Source organism: Periplaneta americana, chromosome 4 (genome assembly GCF_040183065.1).
Source record: "Periplaneta americana isolate PAMFEO1 chromosome 4, P.americana_PAMFEO1_priV1, whole genome shotgun sequence".
In the NCBI taxonomy this organism is placed as follows: Eukaryota; Metazoa; Arthropoda; class Insecta; order Blattodea; family Blattidae; genus Periplaneta; species Periplaneta americana.
In genome coordinates this window covers 34,536,467-34,560,153 of record NC_091120.1, presented here as the reverse complement: position 1 = coordinate 34,560,153, position 23,687 = coordinate 34,536,467, and the positions used below count along the sequence as shown (strand labels likewise).

The window sequence follows — 23,687 nt, the reverse complement described above, 5'->3', positions numbered from 1 at the left end:
ACAAAACAATTATAATTAGCGTTACGTAAAAATTATATAACTAACAGAAATTTAGACACTCGTAACAACTTGATAGATCTATTAGGCCTACGCAGTTTGGTGCGAATTCAACATATACCTACGTACGATATATTATTCATAAAATAATTATTCTTACAATGTGATTGTGATTTTATATATAATTATATCACAACGAGTTTTAGGTAATCATTTACGTAAATGTACAACAACTATTCCTAAATATTTACCTCATCTAAATAATCGACGACAGGCAGACTTCGGGTGCTATGAAACACTACCAATAAACTCAACGGCAAAATGGCCGCTATCGAAATTCCAAATAACGCGAATGGACTCTTGAAACTAGTTTACAAATAGTTAGCCTAATTCAGAACTTATGTTTTCATACTAAAAATAAGCTTGCCGTTCTAAAAAAATACACTTTTACAAAACAATTATAATTATTTGCGTTACGTACAAGTTTTAGAAATTCAACAGGAATTTATACATGCCTATTTACTTGATATTATGGTAATGGATGAATTACGCGCCATCGAACTCAACGTACGTAAGTCTATACTGTATTAAGAAAATAATTATTCTCACTATGTGATTATCACAAAGAACTTTTAGCTAATTAATAACAACAATGTATAACAATTTTTAAATTTTTACCTTATCTAAGTTACTGAAGAAAGGCAGGCCTCGGGTGCTGTATATAAATCACAACCCTATTGTATCGAACTCAAAGACGAAATGGACGAGCAAGAAACCTAAAAAAAGCATTAATATTTCTTACCAGTTCAGTTAATACAACTATTGTGTTATTAAGATAACATACACTATTTATCAAAAGGCAAACGACATGAAAAAATGACTGAATGTACTTCTAATTAATACGTAAAATTTTAAAAGGCAAACTACTTTGTAACTAATTGTTACAGCGGATTCATAGGCCTCTAGTGTCACACGCAGATAACACTTTTCTAACAACCTAAAGCTGACGATGAATCGTGTTTGAGGTTTACATAGTCCTCATATCCACCACGTAAATGCTTGAATAGCAATTTAAAACAGATCACGACTGCCTCCCGAACTCGCAATCCCACACTGTTCTGTTAAAATAGAGACTGGATTAGTTCTACTCTTGTGAAAGTTACAAAAGCCGAAAGTTCTAAAAGCAATACTCTTAACTTACGGAAACTGTACACATTTGTTGACATAACACGGCAGTGGTAGAAAACGGCAACAGAGAACGGTGAACTCGGATAAGCTAAATCTTGTCCAGCTGCTTACCTATCACAATATCATAATATGATATGACGAAAATCGAACCGGATTTCCTTGCTGAGAAGTCATAAAGACTAGTTACGACTGAGTTCTATGTTGATGGTGTTAATGATGATATACCTAATGATAATGCTTTTTATGATATTGATGATCATATCTTCGATAATATTCTCATTTCCACACCAGGAAAATCAACATACGGATACGGTAGATAGAAACTAGCGAGATACTTGTAAATAATTCGACTACAATTTCTCGAAGTTCAGATTCAAACTTCGTCTCTTTATGGCACCCTTGAGAAATTCTATTACTTTCTATCACTTGTAGCTTAATGGTGTAATAATGCGTACGTTGTTCAATATTAACTGGAAAGCTATAAACTCAATAAGGCAGCAGTTTACAGACAGAACACTTTTGAACAGACAACTCCACCAAATGGAGTGACAATAGACAGAATATGCTTGCCCATTGGTCAGCGCACGCACGCACACACGCATGCACGTGCATGTTGGTGCAGAGAGCCCGGTGACCGTGAGAAAATCTGCGATCTAAGAGTTGGACCGATGAAGGTACTTACTAGTATTGACAGAGAGTTCTGTGTGACACAATTCTGTCCATGTGTTACCAGATCTACCTAACTTTATTTCCCTCTGCGAATTTAATTTTTCTACCTTCTTTTTCAGTCTAGCCTACTTTCTTAGGAGGGAACTGGGTAGATAGTAGGTATAGATAATTAAAAATCACATTTTCGGCTTCTGATCATAAAAAATTTCAGAACTTTTTCTAGATTAGAAATATATGAGCTTGTAGACTATTACTATTCTTAGACCCTAAACTGTCTTTTAAATAGGTCGCACCTCCAATTTAAATGCCAAATAAGAAATGTAGATCTACTTGTAGTAGGCTTATGTATGTGGATAAACTTCCATTAATACAATGCAAACAGTTGTCTAGATATATTAGAAAGTAGGCCTAACCATTTTAGTTTTCTTTATTCTTCACTTGGCGGACAGGCCTATTACTTTGACGAGGAACGTCTGTGTTCGAGGCACAAGAGAAGAAAGGTTTAATTTGACGTCACTTGTGGTAAATGAAAACACGTCTTCGCAAGGGAATTCGGGCCCGAGAAAAACTGAATATGTGAGCTCCAAACCTGTTGGCCACTTGTCTCACTCCGAGTTTTGATGTTCCACTGGAGGAACTCGAGAACTTTCAAGGGGAAAGGCAAAAATGGACCTAACCTAATAGCTGCCACATGAAAAGGGGGAGAGAGAAGCATGACAGAATAGCACTAGAACAAGGAACGCTGGGAAATCTACAAAGCCTGCACGTTGAAAGGTTCCGAGTCCTTTCGCAGTGCGAATGGAATTCGAATAAACCCGCCCATGTATGATCTGCGATGGATTTCTCCAATGCAATTCCATCAGGATTATAACAAGATTTATTGATTTCGCTAGATAGAAGTATACAGAAATTGATGAGTTATCTTGAAAGTGCATTAGGCCGATCAATCTTATGTGATCAGGGGTTCTACCAAGCTGTTCTGTCTTTAATTGTATGCAGTATCAAAGTAGAAGCATGAATATGTTGAATCAATAATAAATGCATCATCATCATTATCATAATCATAATCGATGTTCAAGTATTGACTTCACTGGCCTGTTACGGTCTCTAGTCATCTTCTTTTAGGACTTCCAGGAAGTCGACGACTTCTTGGTGTATATGATAAGAATAATTTAGGAAATCTAAGGTTGTTCATTCTAGCCACACGATATTTCCACTGAGTTCTATAACTATGTATGTAGCTAATCAACAATGTCTGCAATGGAAGGGGAAAGAAATTGGCCACCCTACCCTATTATTTCCTAGATTGGTTGCCTCATAAGAGGTGCCTTATTGGTACCACTTGTGAGGTTCAAAACTGTCTTCGAACAGTTGACTAAACAATAACTATGAATGTATTACAAAATTGGTTCAACTTTCAGTTCCTTCGTAAATGCATGAACGGGTTATCCAAATCTTTCTCCATAAAACAATTCTTGTTTATTCATCACAAAGAAAGTGCATAAAATGTTAAATTGATTATTTACACCGATGACACATATGTATAATGACATTATCGTGAAAATTTTATACTTTATTCAACAGCAAAAAAATGAATTTTTAAAGATGATACGCGAAATTTTAAGAAAATTATCACCATGAAAAGACGGTTATGTGCATAGCTATTAATAATGAACAAAATAATGAATGCATTGATAAAAGTGTAAGAAAATAGAGAAGATGAAAAAATTAGACTCACGCAGACGTGCGCAGAGTCCGTGGTCCGGACGTGTGAAACGCGTTGCGTCATCTGGTGGCTTGAACTGGAATAGACATCACAGCAGCATCTAGTGGCTCGCAAAGGAAACTATATTCAGAATTCGCCGGCTCAGTCGCCCACCAAGGACAAAAGCAGTGATGTCTAATTTGCAGAACCTATGAAGAAAACATTGAAGACGAAGATAGACCCAACAACTATAAAAGTAGGAATAAAAACCTTTTTCTTCTTCTTCCATATCAAGGATTGGGTAAATCCCGTTCTGAAGCCAAAGACAATCATATTGTTATCTCCATCTTTTCCTTGACAGCCCTATATCCCTTATGCCTGAAGGTTTATAAAAGTAAACTTGCGGGGGTACCGGTAGGCTATCAGGGGACATTCTCCTTTTATGGTTGTACCACTTATTCTGATATTTAACAACTGCTTCTATCATACTACTTCTTACGATAAGTTTTTTCTAATACAGTAAGCTTACTGGTAGTATCTTCACTTTTTATTTGATCTTTCAGGTTCACTCATAGCAGCGATCTCAGAAATTTCATTTCTGCCGTTTCAATGCGACTTCTGTCAATTGCTGTTAACATCCATGTCTCACTGCAATAACGTAAAGAGGGTTTTAAGACAATATTATGGAGCTTAAACATTATTTTCTTTGACATTTTTTCTCCAAGTATCTTAAGACATCCCTTTAGTTCATTATATTCCTGTACATTACTTTCTAAATCTATATTTGTTATACTGTAATTCGAAATATCACACTCCAAATGTCTAAAAGAGCTTGTTCAATCAATTATACAGTTGTTAATGACAATTTTAGTTCTTTTATTATCTTTACCTTGCATAGCCTTGTCTTAATGGATATTTCATATCGTATTGTTGAAGAAAATATATAAAAATGAACGTGAATATGTATGTATGTACGTTTTTATGTTCTCTATACAAATCTACACGCTTTGACCAATATGTGCCAAAGTTTGCACATTTAATCTTCATAACTAGGAGAGAAACATAGGCTACATTAAAATGGACGTTACATTGATTAAAAAATAAATAAAAATAAATACGATCAAACATTCATTTGCCCCGTTTTTCGCAAAAGGAATCGAATGTGTAATTTTTTAAGTCCTGCCACTCTCTAGGCCTCGCCAAAGATGTCGTCTGTCATCAAAGGATGTTTTAAGCGGAGAGAAAATTTTGCCTATATAATTTTTTTACAAAGACTTGTAATATTTACAGAAGCTATACCGGTATATTAAATGTTGAAAGAGAAAAAGCAGCGATGAAGTCAGTAGAAAGCCCTCTGTTGACATTTAAATCAAGAGAAGAAATGATCCATGTTGAATCTTTCGTACACTACTTTTAACACTTGAATATAAATAATTGATCAAATTCTCAACACACAGATCAATTGGATACTTTAAAGTAGAAGGGTGCAAAGTGCCAAAATGAAACATTGGAGATAAGATAAAAAAATTTAGCTATAAGAATAATTGTACACATATTTGTGTCATGTTTTTTTTACTGATAGAAAACAGCAATAGTACAGTGTTTACTCATTAATAAAAGTGGTATGTAAAGACATTGTTTCTCCATATTTAGTTATGTAACACAGATTGTGAAAAGGGTTAAGTAATGGGTACAGTTGCAGTACAATGGTGCAAAGTCCAATACCTATTTTTTCCTATTCTGGAGCAATTTTTACTCACAGATCTGCCTGTAGAACTGCCTATGCTCCTCATTTGGAAGATAGGGAGTCATTGCTAGTAGATCCCCCTTCTGTTTTCAGTAATTTCCCTATTTTATGCTTTAACTTGAAATAATGCTGACTGCACATCTTTCATGTTTTTTTTTTAATGGTATGCACTGCTTCATTATCATGGGACTATTTCACAGAAACACTACCTGCTTTACTAACATCATACTGAATGCAACATGCCTTAGAAATATTCAAGTTCTTGATGGAAATTACTGTAGTTGATCACCAACATCTTGCATATTAAGGAAATATGACTCTAGCATTGAAATGGTTTGAAATGGTTTTACAACTTTAGAGTCTTGTATGATTTTAAGCAGGTCACTAGGAATGAAGACTGCATTGTATCACATACACAAACTCCAAAGTTATAACGTGAAAGCTGACATCTGTAAAACATTTCGCTGTGTGTAAGTTTGGGCACAAACATGACCTGTTGAAGATCCATTGCATTCTATGATGCAGCTCAATAGGGTGCTTACCGTCTGAAACTGCATGGTGCTGGCAATGTAACATCTAAATATCTCGCTTAAGAAACACAAGTGGATGTAGCCTCTTTCATACATCATCCTCCTAGGCACATTGCACTTTTCTGCATAATAATTTCGTTTTCTATGATTTTGGCACTTTGCACTTTTCTACTTTAAAGTATCCAATTTCAGAACACACACACTATTTGACACCACATTTCAACACTTTTCAACAATCGAACGCACCCACACAACAGGCAGCGAAGTTCGAGATGATGCCAAGATCTAGTAGGCTCTGAGGATGGTGTGAAGAAGCACCGAAACAGCTGTAAGCCGCACATGCTTACACAATTAACACGAGTAAGATCGCCATTTAATCAATTATTTAGAAGAAGTGAGTTTCATTAACAGTGATCTTCTTAAGATGGAGGAAAGGTGACTGAAAACTCTTTCAGGAACAGGATCAGAAACTTCTACTCTTAGCAGCTAACTATTTATTAGAGTGGACTACACAATAATGGACTGGTTCAGAAAATTGAACTGGAGATCTTTTAAATACCCTGACGATTTGAATTGGCACAATGTGAAAGAATCCTACAGTACGCAAAAAGACACACTTTCTGCATCAAGTCACTCATCAATGAAAATAAATTTTTTTATTATTTCACCATTTTGAAAGTGTTTGTAGCTGAAGAAAAAATCAGAGAATGGGACAGTGCATCTAAAATTGTTACAGCAAGATGGCAGAAAACTTTCACAGACTTAAGTAAGGAAACCTTGACTCATATTCCAATGTTGTTATGCTTCAGCTTGAGTCTGCCTGGCTCAAATGCTCCTATTGAAAAGATTTTCTCTCAGATGAACACTTTGTGGGCTAAAGAGAAAAAAAGGCTTCAGGTAAATACCATCAAGCCAATTTTGTTCTTCAATGTTTGGTACACTCTTTTAACACTTGTATAATCACTGATTAAGAATGACTTCTTTACTTTGTTAATATTATAAAATACCTGGCTGACTAGTTTTGACTTGGTATCCGTCATGTCTGTAGGCTTCGGACAGTGACGGACACCACATCGAAACTAGTCAGCCAGGTATTTTTATAATATTAACACAACACAGTAAAGAAGTTATTGTTAATCAACCAATTTTGTTGTTGAAAACATATTACAAAGATCTTACTTATCTGAAGTTTTTTGAAATGTTATATATGCTTTTAAAATGATTACTAGTCTGTGTAGCTCTACTGATGAATTGTATATAGGCCTACTGTAAATTGAATGGTAGTCTGTATAGCTCAATTGATGAATTGTACATGCTGTAAATTGTATAGTAGTCTGTATAGCTCAACTGATGAATTGTTTATGATTATAAATTGAATTAATCTACTTAATATTAATTGCACAAATTCGTATAGCTTAATGAAAGTATGCTTGTAAATTAAATTATTCTGCTTACTTTGTATTGTATATATTTGTATGGTTTTGGCCGATGAATTTTATATGCTTTAAATTGAATAGTAATCTGTATAGCTCTGTTGATAAATTGTTTGTGTTTGTAATTTGAAGTAGTTTGCATGATATGTATTATCAATTTCTGTATATCACAACTGGTTGAATTGTTTATGCCTTAAATTTAATTAACTTACTTGTTTTGTATTATACATATAGCTCAACTGATGAATGATCGTTTGCGTTTGTAAATTTAATAATCTGATTGGCTATGTATTGTATACTTTTAGTAGAGCCATCGATGTAGCTCAGTCAGCAGACTCGCTGGGCTGCTGATCCGGAGCTGTGTTTGGGTTTGGGTTGGATCCCCCTTTGGTCTTTGGTTTCTTCCGAAGTTTTCCACAGCCGTGGGACCAGTGGCGTGTGGTGATAAATAATTCTGGTGGTGCACAAATATTTATTTTGATTATTATTATTATTATTATTATTATTATTATTATTATTATTATTATTATTATTATTATTATTATTATTATTATTATTATTATTATTATAGGTACTAACTACTACGTAACTATTAACATATGTTACGTAGGTATAGATTTAGCCTACATCATTTTGTTAGTCAAGAAATTGCAGTTAATCAGTTTCCTGTGTAGGTCCAGTAATAGCAAAGTAAAGTGTTCAATTTCTATTGCATCATACCGTAAATAATATTGTTTTCGCTATAATGCGTTTTATAACACAGTTCACAAGTTCACAAGCATTCGATACATGTGTCGTCTCATCAGCCTTAACTGCTAAAAAGTCAGCAGCTTTCTTTATTTCTTTGAAATCTCATCATGGCATACATCAAAATGGCTTGAAGGACTTCGTTCTGTATAGTGTCTGATGTGCTCTTAAACACTGTTCCTCTTTCCAAATGTTCCTTAAGAGTGCGTCTAATTCAGAACTGAAATTGACGAGGCCAAGAAAAATACTAGCGTTCAAAGATGAGTTTCCGTCTTCGTGACCTCTTAAAGCCAACAAAAAGCTCCACAAAACCGCACGCACTTATCTGTTCTTGGTAACTTTATCATTGTGAAGTGCAACAATCCAATTGAATCCAATTGTGTCTGTATGTTTGTTTGACCCAACACTGCTAATTTAACATTACAGAACGAAAATCAAAATTATTTAGTTACTACGCACAGTCCTAAATTCAAACAGAAAAATAAATACAATTCATAAAACGTACTTGTTTTTGTCAATGAATGTTCGCCGTCGAACAACAGGCAAGGAAAACAAAATACATCATCTTTTATATTGCAGCCACATATTGCATTTTTCGTAAATCCGAATGTTGAATTTTCTTGTCACTTCTCTATTACTGTTCTTCGTCACTTATATTTTAATTCATGTGTAGGTTTACCTAACTTCTTTACTTTGATCTTTTCGTGTAAAGGTTTTATAAAAAATTACAGATTTGAAAGATTTTGCACACTATTCATTGTAACATTTATGATGGAACGAGCTTGAGAACACATCTGAAAGTGCTCCTAACCCCTCCTACGCACACTGTACTGCCTCCCTACCATGCTCCAAAGCCTGCCATGAAACACTACTACTGCGCATGCTCGAATGGAACAGTGTGCCGCAAGTGTCGAGTAAACCTAAGTCCCAGGCGTCAACAAGAACAGTACACGTGCAGTGTTATTTTTACATAGTATTATAATAAAGAATTATGTCGCTCACATAGTCTACTGCAGCTCATTGATATAACTTTAAAAACATGTGTTATTTGAAGGGGTGGTGCACTGCTCCTGTGCTCCTTAAGAGAAATCGCCACTGCGTGGGACTGAAGCCGGATGGTCTATGGCGAGTCCTCGGCATCAACCCCTTTGATTTGATTACCCCCTTTGATTTGATTACCTGGTTGGGTTTTTCCGAGGTTTTCCCCAACAAAAAGGCAAATGCCGGGTAATATTTTGGCGAATCCTCGGACCTCACCTCATCTCACTGCATCTCGCCAAAATATTGTAAAAAATTGCACAAAATTGTAAAAATTGTAGAAAATTACTAAATTGTAAAACTGTAAAAATTGTAATTGTAATATTGTAAAATTTTGACTTGTTCCACATCTTAAAGCTTCATTGCTCATGTAAGATCTATGGAATAAAATAAATGAATGAATTCTGATATCATACTCTTGAAAGCTGTTCACCCTTCCAAGAAATATCTTAGCCCCCCAACATCCAAACTGAATAGCCGCCCAAAACAAGGTTGTGACTAGTAAATACGAATTCTTCAAAAATGAGAAAAAACACATTGCATTTTACATACTTTTAATTTTTTAGAGCAAGGTTAACAATCAGACATATGTGTTGATATTAATAGGAGTAGTACAAGTATTACACATAGCATATCACTAACAACTATTAATTACGAAAAAGTCTACTTATGAGAAATGAGGATTACAAACTTGTTCTGGACGGCTATTCAATTAACAAATGCATGTGACTGACACATGAATAACTGTTGTTGACAAAGACAGCACTGTGTTTACTTGACAACAGTACAATATTATCACAATTTTTGTAAAGCAGAATTTAAGTTGGTTTTATTTGTTAGCTACAGTTATCAATGAATAATTAAATTTAGCGAATTAAGTTAATTTTCAATTAGAAAACGTCCTATGCAAATTCTGAGGATTGTATCTAAACATTAGACCTGTATAAATTAAGCCTAACAAATACAGTCTACCGTAAAACCCCAAAAACTTAAATATAAGCCCACACTTTATAGACCTGCAATGGTATTAACATGTATTTGGAATCCCTATATTGTAAGGTGTAAAAAAACTATTTATATGGCATTACTGATAAACCACAGAACCAAATCGCTAAAAGTTAATAATGGTGAAGTTAATAAATATAAATAAATTAAGCTTCCCTTATGAAAAGGTTGCCAGATTTGACAAAGCGTATTACATATAATTTTTAAACACACCTAAAAGGTAAAATGATTTACGTTTGAAACGGTTAGGGAATCGGATATATAAAACGTCAGAAAAATTTACACCTAAGTAGCTTTTGTGCTCATTTGCAGTTAAGCAAGGGATAGTAGTATCATCACTATCAGATATGTTAGAATGATTTGAATGCTATATCAATCAATCAATCAATCAATATTCCCATCATTCCTAGGTGGAACATAGGGCTCTCAGAAAGCTTCTCCATCTGACTCTATTCCTGGCCAATGCCTTAATCTCACTCCATGTCTTCCCCATCGTTTTTGCTTCTGTGAGAACAGTTCGTTTCCATGTTATCTTGGGTCTGCCAATTCCTCTGCTGCCCTGTGGATTCCAATCCAATGCCTTCCTGGCGGGGTCATCTGGAGGTCGGCGAAGTGTATGTCCCAGCCATCCCCACTTCCTATGCCGAATTTCAAATTCAACTGGTTTTTGTTTAGTTTTTAACCATAGGTTTTCGTTGGATATCTGGACCGGCCAGAATATTTTTAATATGTTTCTCAAACATCTATTAATAAAAACTTGTAGTTGATTGATAATAGTTTTGTTATTTTTTAATGCTATATACCCGAGAAAAAGTAATAGCTATGAATTGATTGACATTGATATCTAAACCAATCAATAGACATCGGTTAAGATAACTTGAAATTTCCATTATCACTTCCATACAAGTGATTTCTCAATATCTGAACTGATTCTTTGAGGGCACTAATGGCTATTTCCTTCACAATGCTGTGTATTAGCCCTAGGTTTTTACATTTGTTGGCAAAGAAGGAGGGTATGGTACCCCGTGCTCCCACCATCAGACCTATTACATCAATGTGGGACAGGCTATATTTATCTTTATAGAACGGAATTGTTGGTTCAGAGATGTGTTTCTTTTCACTGTTCACCTCATGCGGCTGATCTGCATGTGTCTCAAATCTGATGGTAGGATCGAGAATGTATGTCGAGTTGTTCTTAATGGTAATGATATCAATTCGCCGAACACTTCCTTGTGTGGCTAGTCCCTGCACCTCTTGATGGAAACCCTACTTCCTTCAGTGCCTCGGACAGCATAGAACAGACAATATGGTGACGGATGTTGTGAAGGGCCTCACTATAGGGGCAGAAGCCAAGGAGATACAGAGATAGTCGTCTGCAGTGTTCTGATCGCTAATATAAACACTGTCAAATTAATAAATTAATTATGCGGAAAATTCTAATTCTTGTTCAAAGTTCGCGGTTCGACACTTTCTGCTAGAGTTCCTCGATAAATCGAAGAACTCGACTTCTTCTGCTGAGTTGCAGCGCCAAGCGGCAATATGTGCAACTGCATGTTACAGTTTTCATCTGCATTGACAGAGGGCCTGACTGTAAGAATCAAGAAAGCAAGGAGATGAATGCGCTGAATGCGTCTTCCGCGTTAAAAAGAAGTTTAGGTTAACTGGTTAGTGAAGGAAGGAACTAATATTTATGTTTGGAAATGGTGGATGAAATTCTGCGTTTGTGGAACTCGTCGTAACTGCATTTCGTAAAACTATTTTTATACAGAGATAGTCGTCTGCAGTTTTCTGATCGCTAATATAAACATCTACTGTTTATTCTTGGCGCGAGGAAGAATATGAATATGTGAATACAGTGTTTGTGTCGACGGAATATGGTAAAGGATAATGTGATTATTACTGGTATCGGCTGTGATGTGTTGGAATCGTTTTGTTGATTTTTACGTCGTTATATGAAGTGTGCCTGCAGCCGAAGAAACGAGTTATGTCGCAAGAGCAATCCAATTATTGTAGTTAGGATGTTAGTGGCGTCGTGGATCGCCCTAATAAGCTGTTTGATAACGTGCATAAATGGTAAGTAAATTCAATGTCAAAAAATAAATCTCGTATTGTATTATATATGGGATCCTGGCAATCGCACTCCAACTTTCTTCGTATTGTCGGGTATTTTGTTTTGCCCCATGCATACGGAGATTCATGTGGGTAGGTCGAATAGGGATCATGACATCTACAGTCTTCAACATGGATTGCAATGTATAGATGTATATAATGCCTTTAAAGTGACATGTTCTCATTGTTAAAGTTTGTCATTAGCTAGAAATGTGTGCAGGTTTGTTATTATCTTTAAAAATATTGAGAGTTAGGATACGAACTTTCAATGATGATTCAATTTATTTCAGTAGCACCTCTTAAGTAATAATTTAATGTGTTTGGAATAATAGTCTGATTTCATATTTTATTATAAAGCAACTACTGTGATAATTACTGTAAATATGAGTAAACTAGTAGTAAATAGGTCTAATTGAAGTTTATGTAAGTCTGTTATAGGTTACCTGTATTATTGAGACGAGTGTGTAAGTAATACATTGATATTGAAACAATTTTGAGTGAAACGCCTGAAACTAGCCCTGAGGTAGTTCCGGTGATTTCGGAAGTGAAAATCGTTTAATTTATAAGGATTTTATTTTTAGAGAGCAGCTGCAGTTGCAACGCGAAAGTGCCTAAACTGTCACAGATTCATATATTGTATATACAATTATATGCAGGGTGTATAAGTGAAGTACGAAGAGAACTACCTCAGCACTAGTTTAGGTTTAAATTTGGAGATATCATTCACCTTAGTGCGATATTTTTTCATTGAACTTTCAATTTCAAGCAATTACACAGCTCTTAAAGACGACCGTTCTTTTCATAGTTAATGCCACATATTGATGTACCTTCTGATCTTTGAGGTAAACAGATTGCATTTGGTGGAATTTTGTTTGATTTTAGCTACATCAAAAGTTTTGGGGCAAATTCCCTGACATCGTTTTGAATTGTTCAAATGAATCAGTGCAAATAAAGTATTACTTGTGGTCAATTTCAAGTGTAGGCCTATCATAATTGATACAGATCTTTTCACTTGCTTATGGTTTTGTTTTGCACTGTAGTACACTATAAAGATACAATATTCTAGCTTGTTTAATGTTAATAAGGTGATGGAAATATTTCCATAAATATTTTTAGGCTGCGTTGTTACTTCTGTCATGTATCAGTCAACTTACTATAGACTGTATAACACACGTAGGGCTAAGTTATTGTAGAGTTATTGGTTATCACGTTATATAGCCTACTACTGGAGCTTTGCAACAGTTTCTACATTCTAATTACATATAGGCTACAATTAAAGATTAATCTTTCTATAGGTCTAATTCGTTTGTTGCTATAGGCCTAATTGAGGACCGTTTTTGCAAAACTTGCTGACCGAAAAAACTAAATTTTACAGGAGAGACAAAACACTATAGTAAATAAGTTTTGCTGTAACTCTCACTTATAGCAGAAAGCAAGTTTTGAAAAAACGATCACACTTTGACACACTATAATGAAGAGAAATAACCCAATTTTATTAAGACGCCTTGAACATCATGTAGAAGCCTGCCTTATGTTAACGAATCCATCAAAATCTCAATCTGCAAATTTTGCAGTTAGCAAGTTTTGCAAAAACGGTCCTCAACGATTCACACTCATATAAGAGTGAGTAGCCTATTACCAGAGTTCAAGAAAATAAGTAAACGATAAAACTATAGCCCGTCATGACGGCCTTTTTTTTTTTTTTGTCTTCTTTCTTTTCAAAAATGGTCATGTATCATGGTTTTTCAGAAATTAAAATTACTGTTAGTTGAGGGGATTATTTAAGTGATATGATATCATATCTTTCATTCGTATTCATTTGTAAATTGGGGATTTTTAATGAAAAATTAATTATATAAATTTGACACAGAAGAAAATAATTAAGTTACCATTCGTAATTTCTAAGAACAAAATACAAAATGACTTACATTTCGCAAACGTAGCACAATTTACACTTACCTATATAGACTATAGATCTACCAAAGAGCGTATATGCAAGGCACACTAAAAGAATGAACAAACCAAACCTAACCTGTCACCTATCATCAAATTTACAAAAACTCGCTTCTTGTGTACCGTAGCCTATATAGGCTACCTGTCTACGAAAAAAAAACGTAGGTACATGAAAGACATATGAAAAATTTGAACAAACCAAACCAACCTATCACTGATCCTCGACCTTACAAAACTCGCTGACTATTGTATTGTACTGTAAGTACTGTATTGTATTTATTTACATTCCATGGTATTCGTACATCGCTTCACAGCTAGAAAATGGAACATGTCAAAAAATCTTAATAGTACTACAAAGTCTTAATTATCGTCACAGTGTAGTTGAAATATATAGGCTACAGAAGAGTTTTACACTATACTAGTACAACACAAGGAGTTAGTATCAATACGTAATGCAAGACAGAAATATTCATGAAGCGTTGTTGAATGTCATAAATTCACCTGCAGAATAGAAGGCATGAGAAATTAGGTACTTCTTTGATTTGGTCCTAAATAATATTATGTTTCGAATTCGAATTTTTGTGTCCATAGGGAGGCTATTAAAATTTTTTTCTGCCATGTAACGCACTAATTTTTTATAGCCATATAGCCTTACCGATGGAGTATGAAAGTCATTTTTTTGACGAGTATTCCATGCTATGGCCTGTTGCATTAGTTACAAAGTTTTCACGATTAGCCTACATACGAGGAAGTTTATTAATGAAAAAAGTATACTGACAAGGCATGGGCATTATTTATAGTTTTTTGAAAATTTTCTTAGATTTGGCACCTGCTATTATTCTAATTACTCTTTTTTGTAGTAGGAATATTATAATACTGTTACTACCTATAGAATTACCTCTCTACCAAAAACTCACATTATTACCCAACCTGGACAGAAAATTACATAAAAAATGTGACATTAAAATAAAATCAAAACTAGGCTAGTCCAAAAAGAACCAAAACTGACATAAACTATTCGTAGGCCTATCTTATTTGATACATCTGTAAAATTCAGAAACGTTATTAGTCATTATCTGGAATCTAGACTTCATCTGAAATGAGTTCATTGGATTACAATTTGAGTAGGCCTACCATAGTTTTGAAGCGAGATCAACTGCACTGTCTGTTTCAGTTTAAGATAGATTGAATAGCTGCTTTAGGGCCTCAAAGAATAAAAGTCATTGTGAATATTTTTATCCAAGATTTTAGATTTTTTACTTTCTCATTAAATTTCTTTGAGTCTAGTGAAATGACTTGTGCCACTTGTTCTCCAATTGCATGTGTTTGTGATCTTTCATCTTACTTTAATCTATTCTTTAATTGAAGAATGTTTTTGTTTCTTCCTAACGAGGTACCAGCTATCTATGTGATAATAAGAACCCATTGCAGTTCAGTATTTCATTACTACAAGTAGAGTTTCGAAACAAAGAGATATTTTGCTATGTTCTCTTGTTTCACTCAATTTTTTTTTTTTTGTAAATGTTTTTATAAGTTTCAAGTTGTGGGGAGTAACACTGGACTGTAATGAATGTTTCATGCTAGCACTCATTTTACTGGAATTTTTATTATTTTTGGAGGGGGGGGGGAGTGGGAGGACTTGTTTCTCAATTAGTTTCTGGAGTCATAATAAAGATTATTCTTATTACAAAATTATGGTATGTTGTTTTGGCAATTTGAGTAATTCTGGATGTATTTGAGTTGTGGTACGTATGACCTCAAGTGGAGTTGGTTTTAATCCTGTGATGATCCTCATTTTTTGGTTCTGAGTTCTGGTCCATATCTTATTTTGTTTTCGTAAGATTATCACATGATAGAAATAGTGTGTGATACTAAGGGTTCCTGTTGACGAAACCCATTTTGTCTTCATTTTGTAACATTTTTAGGAATTATGTCTGTTGCTTTTCCACTAACATTTCTAACGTACCTACTATATTAAATTGCTATACAGTGCATAAAATTTAAAAACTTACAGTTATGCAACACTTCATCTGCCTTCATCTGTGCTAAACTGACTTCTGTCATGTGGCCTGCAAGGTGGTCTCAAGGGAGTATTTGAACAGTCATTCATCATTATCATTAATCGACATCACATTAAGAATAAAAATAAAATACAGAGGTTATTAAAGCATTGACAGCTAAGAACGAAATTTATTAGCCTTGTTATTACTGGTACCCTGTGCATTTCGTCTCTTGCAGTGAATTTCTCAGTATGTTTTCCTGAAGCTGTCACAGAGTATGAAGTTTTGTCTTGGCATGCCCTGTGTGGTCTAAGAGGGATGAAGTTACAGGAGACTGGACAAAGTTACACAACACAGAACTGCACGTATTGTATTCTTCATCTTACATACATACATACATACATACATACATACATACATACATACATACTAAGTGTTCTGCTCGTGGGCAAGTCTTCCACTGCAAACCCAGCATTCCTCTTAGTCTCCACATATGATCCACATGTCTTAATGTCGTCTATCATCTGCCCCAAAGTCTTCTCCCGTTCACCATTCCTTCCAGTGCATCCTTCTGTAGACAGCTTCTTCTCAGCCAGTGACCCAACGAATTTTTTTTTTTTTTTTTTTTTTTTTCATTCTGACCAGTTTCAGCATCATTCTTTCTTCACCCACTCTTTCCAACACAACTTCATTTCTTATTCTGTCTGTCCACTTCACATGCTCCATTCTTCTCCATATCCATATTTCAAATGCTTGTAGTTGTTTCTCTTCACTTCATCGTAGTGTCCATGTTTCTGCCCCATACAATGCCACACTCCACACAAAGCACTTCGCTAGTCTCTTCCTTAGTTCTTTTTCCAGATGTCCGCAGAAGATGCTTTTCTGTTAAACTAACATAATTAGGAACATTAAATCCAGACGTTTTAAGATGGGCAGAGCATGTAGCACATATGGACGAATCCAGAAATGAATATAGGGTATAGTGTTAGTTGGGAGGGCGGAGGGATAATGACCTTTGGGGAGACCAAGGCGTAGATGGGAGGATAATATGAAAATGGATTTGAGGGAGGTGGGATATGCTGGTAGGGACTGAATTAATCTTGCTCACAATAGGGACCGATGGCAGGTTTATGTGAAGGCGGCAATGAATCTCCGAGTTCCCTAAAGGCATTTCTAGTAAGTAAGCCCTGTGTTTAGTATTTTCCCAATGTAAAAATTACAAGGAATCGAAGTTACAACATGTTTCTACTTATTAATCTTCCATCAGACATCTTCTGCTGTCTAGTACATATCTTCCTACTGCCTGGAGCTTTTATTACGAGTTTTCATTATATGTATCGCACTGTGTTTGCTGGCCCTGATTAAAGCCTAAGATGACACTCGGTATAAACGCCAAACAACTGGACCTAAAGCAGTTTTCCTGTGAATGAAAGTTAAGTTTTCTGCTGGGTCTGGTAGTCGATAACGAGTGAGAATTTCTTTTGTGGTGATCATATGATTGGATTGGTGTTTCAGAGTTACTGACACCAGCGAATGTTATTTATTATTCTCATGTACTCACGCCACCACCAATACAGTTCCACAACTATTGCCATCATCACTACCATCAACACCTCTGTCAGTACTACTGACACTATCACATCGGATCACATCACTACCGCATCAGATATGATCTTATCTATTTCCAATGAAAGCGTCTTCTCAGTTTTATTTCTACCAGTTGGAAACTATAGAATACAAGTTTAATTAGGTCTATTCATTGCAGTAGTATAAAAAAATTGTTTACATAATTAAAGATGTGGAAATACAAAGTGTAACATTATTTGTACCTAACGATTTTCTTGTCTTTCTCTTATAATTCAATTAAACATTTTGAAAATGAGAAAGTTGACAGCCTGAAGTTGGATGAGTTACTGCCCAGCCTTACATATTTGCTGGACAGAGGTGTTTCCATTGGTGACTGTTTCTTGATGAACAAACTGAAGAATTTTTGGTCAATTAATGCATGTTCAGTGGGTGCAGGTCTTTGAGAATACTGAAGAGTTCGATAATTTTTTTAAGTTTTGAAGATTTGTAAGTTTTAATTAGCAAATTCTTGTTCATTTCAGAATTGGAAGAGTTTTCTCATTAATCAATGCTCAGTGGACTGATGAAAGAAATACACTACCGATTGAGTGTGTCCAAGGTCTTGTTGCTGTAAAATTCAGCCTAAAACATCGTAATTGCCTACATTTTCATAATTACTTACTTTCTAGGCCAGATTTACTGCAAAAATTTGTTCATGTCGAAAGTATTAGGCAGTCAGGGAAATTCATAATGATAAGTTGGCTATATTGGTTTTATAAGTAGGCCTAGCCTATTTTAAATTTAATATCTCTGTATCTGTAATTAAGAGTAAATTGTCCTCCTTTTCACATCGTTGTCCTCTTTTATAAAGTAAACTGCCCTTGCAAATCAAGATTTCAGGTATAACTCCCTGCAAAGATGATTTGAATAATTTCGAGGGAAAAATTGTTCGGGGCCAGGCATCGAACCCGGGACCTTTGGTTTAATGTACCAACGCTCTACCAACTGAGCTACCCGGGAACTCTACCCGACACCAATCCAATTTTTCCCTCTATATCCACAGATCTCAAAGTGGGCTGACAACCGTCAAGCAACCAACTTCGAGTGCACACTAACTCCGTGTGACTTAAATTGTGGTTTTCTGTTAACGAACAGTGACGTGTATTATGCAAATCAAGATTTCAGGTATAACTCCCTGTAAAGTTGATTTGAATAATTTCGAGGGAAAAATTCAAGATTTCAGGTACAACTCCCTGCAAAGATGATTTGAATAATTTCAAGGGAGTTTCAATTTTCCTTTGAAATTATTCAAATCATCTTTGCAGGGAGTTATACCTGAAATCTTGATTTGCATAATACACGTCACTGTTCATTAACAGAAAACCACAATTTAAGTCACACGGAGTTAGTGTGCACTCGAATTTGGTTGCTTGACGGTTGTCAGCCCACTTTGAGGTCTGTGGATATAGAGGGAAAAATTGAATCGGTGTCGGGTAGAGTTCCCGGGTAGCTCAGTTGGTAGAGCGTTGGTACGTTAAACTGCCCTTGTCTGGAAAAACTAATCTGGCGCCCTGTTTAATTTGCTGATCAAATAATGTACTGTAATTTCATCTTTGAAATCTCAAGGAAATTTGTCCAAATTATCTTCTGCTCCCTCTTTCTTTGCTATCATATTGTTTTTACACGGTTGCTAAATAGCCTCAACCATTGAAATTATGTATGAGTGAAAATAACGAAAAAAAATATTAAAAAGTGAACATTTTGTTTTTAACTCCAAGAAATAAAATAATGTTCAGTTTTCTAAGTCTGTACTTATTTTGTCCCTATGGCAATTTAAAGCCCTCAGGACGAATTTAAAGGGACCAGTGCGTGCGTATAGCTGCAGTCCTTTAAACTGACACTCAGTTGTCATTCTAGCAGACTGTTCTTCATTCTAACTAATTTTGCTTTTCATTCAGTTCATATTTCGCGCTGTTATGTAGGAGAAAAATGTGTGTAGTAGACCTATATAGTAAGGAAGGATATCGATAATATAATATATAATTTACATCATTGGTCGTCAGCACTCGCTGAAATGGGTAAAGGGTAAGCATAGCAATGTGTTGTGCCCCGTCATGCAGCAGGAAAAGGTAGAGAGCATACCCACCAGCAGCTACGAACGCACCATAGTGCAGTGTCTTCTCCGCGGATAAGAGACGCTAGCCCGAGGGTGCAATGTGCTGATGATCGCTGATATACATGCTGTATTTTGATACTCGTTTTCTCGACTTTTCAATTTTCAACATTTTGTAACATTCAAAATGTTCTAATGAATGCAGTTTTTCTCCAATCTCAGTGAAATTTTGCACAGAAATCGACAAAAGCATGTAAAGTAAAGTGACACATCTGTTTTCTTCTGCTATTGGAAGTATTCACATCACCATGTGTTGAGGATGCAATAAGTTTGGAAAAATTGAAAAAGTAACAACTAAAAGAGTAAATATTTTTTCTCAAAAAGTAATTGGAAAAATATGAAAAGCATGTGCATTCAGTATTTTATATACATCTACCTATCAGGAATAAACTAAATAGGCCTACACATTTAAAGAAAAATTATGTAAACTTTGAAAATTGGGATAAGCTTAATTATAAGTAAACTAATTGGAATATCAAAGTGAAAATTTGTGTATTGCATGTCCACATTATAAGAAATATGTCGTAAAAGTTTCAGATTAATTTGTGTAAAAATTCAGAAGTTAGAAATTTCACAGATCCATAACCTTAAGCGACAGTACAGGCAACAGGTACTTCTACTGAACTGTTTTTTGCATTGCCAGTTCAGTCAACCTAATTTGTTAACATTACATGAATATCGGGTATGTGCTTTAAAATGTCTGTGAAAAAAGTTTTTGTTTTTAGGAATTTGAATTTCATTATTAATTGAAGTGGAAAAAATTTGGAAACTGAGACGTATAATTTGTAGTTAATGTAACAACATTTCTTACGCAGAAGGAAGAAAATTATTAAAAGCCGGCATGAAAGAAGTGGCTTCATCAGTAGGCCTACTGTAAAACAACGAAAAAAAATTTACATTTTAATTTTCAACAACCAGTATTTAAAAAGTGGATCATAGTTGATTCCAGTCATCTTTGTTGTGGAGTAACATGCTGTTGCTGTCCATTGTGCATCGTGAAAGGTGAATGATGATTAATGGTGGATTGTTGGCAGAACAAACGGGATTACCCACGGGAACTGTCCTAAACATGTCTTTGTCTAAATATTCTACTTGAACTTATCTCAATATGAACTCCATTCGCCAACGTTGAAAGTCATTCATCTAGACTGATACTTACAATACACAAATACAGAAAGGATAGTAGCATTCGGAGCCATCAGACTCTGTTCCATGCTTGCACTATACCTAATGCAATATTGTTTTGCAACCGAGAAAGGGAGCCAACTTCATTCTGGTGGATTAAGCCACAGAAATGTTGCAGCAGACTGGACGAACAGTTCCCTGGACATTGGATTGGTCAGCGTGGACCAGTAGAATGGCCGACCAGGTTTCCAGATTTGACACCCCTTGATTTTTCTTTTGGGGTTACATAAAGAGCCTGGTATATGAAGAGCAAATTGAGAATGTGACATTTAAAGAACAGTATCAATGAGGACACTTCAAAGTCATACTTATTGCATTTAAGAATGATGAGATTTTAAAAGACTGTATGGGCTATATGAAAACGATCAGTAAAAAACCTCGCATTTTTTAATACTCTAATTTTTTCCCTATTTATACAAGGTGCTGAGGAGAGTGCATTTGCAAAAATATACTATCGAAAGTCAAACGGTTTTCGTATTGTTGAGCGACAAATTTAGCGTATTTTATAAAAACAAGCCTCTTTCAGCACTCAGAACTCTGGAACCGTTTACTGCAGAACATTGAACGGGAGCTCATTTTAAAGCTGACATTTGGTAGGTTATGTTAAGAAGTAATCTTTATTTTTATTATATGCAGAGAGACAGATAATCTGATTTTACTTACTTTTAGGCTTTTTGCCCATTTGTAAAAATGTAAAAAGATATTGAGAAAAAACCTTGCATTATTAAGAGGGATTCGGCATTGTTTTCTTAGTGGCTCGGCAGTAAGTTTCGAGGGTATTAAATAAATTATATTCACACGCCTAGATTTGAACGAAGCAGTACCGCATGCACTGGCCGAGAGATGAAGATAAGCGGGCGTTAGGCGTCATTTTACTCCTGTGTTTATGAAAACTTGTGATAAAGCTAGCCCAGCTATGCGCTACTAGACGAAACATCACGTGTTTGTCTCCTGGCCTTGGTTGTCTCGGCTAGCTCCCGCCTCACAGTCAGCTGGTTACTTCACGCGCGTACTATTTATTTTCTTTATTTGATATTTTCAATACTTTCTTATCAACGGTGCACCAGTAAAAATATGTATTTATTTGTACTTTTAATGCGGAATCTAACCATATATTTTAAAAATATTTTTTCGTGGGCAAAGGCGTCTTAATGAAAAAAAAAAAAATCTAAATTTCTCCATTTCCATAAAAAGTAAGAAAAACTGTTTACATGTCAATATAAACTTTAATTTCTCAGCATGAAAATAAACCATGATTTTGATCATTGGGTGAAAGGGTTTCGGAGCCACAACAGTTTAAAGTTGCTAATTTTATGAAAATACGGTACATTTAAATATTTTTAATTTTTAATTTGAAGTTCTGATGCCTCAAACTTTGCACAAAGCATTGTATCACAGTTGCCAACGAACAGAAAAAGTTTCATTGTATTTAAAAATTGCAAGGTCAATTTTCTCTATATTTCGGTGCTTTGAGATGGAATAGCCCGTATGCATGAACCAAGAGATCTTCAAACTGACGGGTCGTCAATCATTTGTTAATAGGCTATATCATTACGTTTTTATGAAACAGCGTTTTATGTTGAGGCGTTCGATAACTGATAGTTGTTAATTTAAAGTTTCTTGAAGTAAAATCTGACGAACGTTGGTGGAACCGGCCGTAAATCTTACATCTTTAGGTAGGGTCTTCGAGCAGAGAACTTATACCTGCATGTTCCTCTGCGTCTGGAGAATGTGCTAGACTGGAGGGGTGGAGGAAGACTTCTGTAAACAACAGAAGCTCTCTCGAGAGTTTGCCGTACAGAGAGAAGCGAGAGAAAGGAGGGGAGGGCCAGTGTACTAAAACAAATCTGTTGTGTACTGGCAGCCTGTCCGGATCCCAGACTTTCGGCCACAAATCATACTGTTACAAAATCCCCAGTGTTTTGGTATTGCGTAGAGAAACACTTTTATTGCATGATGTCTTCCCTTACGGCTTACATGATTATAGTCGCAGTTCTTTTCAGAACCAATACTTGAAGGCAAAATACATTAGTATATTATCATATATGAAGAGTCCACTGCAAGAATGATGGGTGTCACTTTCTTGTCGAAAATGAACCAAGACTGTCAATGCATAGCTTAAGCCATATAGAATGTACATACAGAGTTACAGTATATGGCATTAACACTGATAGTCATTGTCCAGTAATGATCGGAAAATCACAGTTAAACTTTGAGCGCTAAGCATTTCAAACTTTCAATTGCTTCTCCTGCAAAATGTATTCCAAATGACATCCATCATTCTTGCGGAGGACTCTTCATATGGTATGTCAGTAATTTTCAATTAGGCAAGGAACAAGCCACGGACCCTCAACTTTCTAAATTTTTAATATTTATAGTTACCTATGTGAAGCAGTTTTTGTAGAAAAAGTGAATTAGTTAGAAAGAGGCCAATTTAATTTCACAGGCAAACAAAATATGTTTTACAACTACTGGGGGAAATCATGCTTTCCTTTTTCCTGAAAAATCTTTTCTACATCCGATTCAGTATTTCATATTTTTAGTCTCATATCTTTGGAGCAATAGTAACAAATACAATGACACTCGAGAGGAAATTAAACGCAGAATAAATATGGGATAAGCCTGCTATTATTCAGTTGAGT

General features: G+C 35.3%; 1 protein-coding gene across 1 annotated transcript in view; it reads left to right on the top strand.

Moving 5' to 3' along the window:
* The first annotated feature begins 11,651 nt into the window (after nucleotides 1–11,651).
* The window catches only part of arr (low-density lipoprotein receptor-related protein 6), a 126,120-nt gene continuing 114,084 nt past the window's right edge, over nucleotides 11,652–23,687 (top strand). Inside the window, exon 1 of the mRNA XM_069823158.1 lies at nucleotides 11,652–12,132. Coding sequence (XP_069679259.1) covers nucleotides 12,012–12,132 — 121 coding nt within the window. The 5' untranslated portion in view covers nucleotides 11,652–12,011. The remainder of the gene's footprint in view (nucleotides 12,133–23,687) is intronic.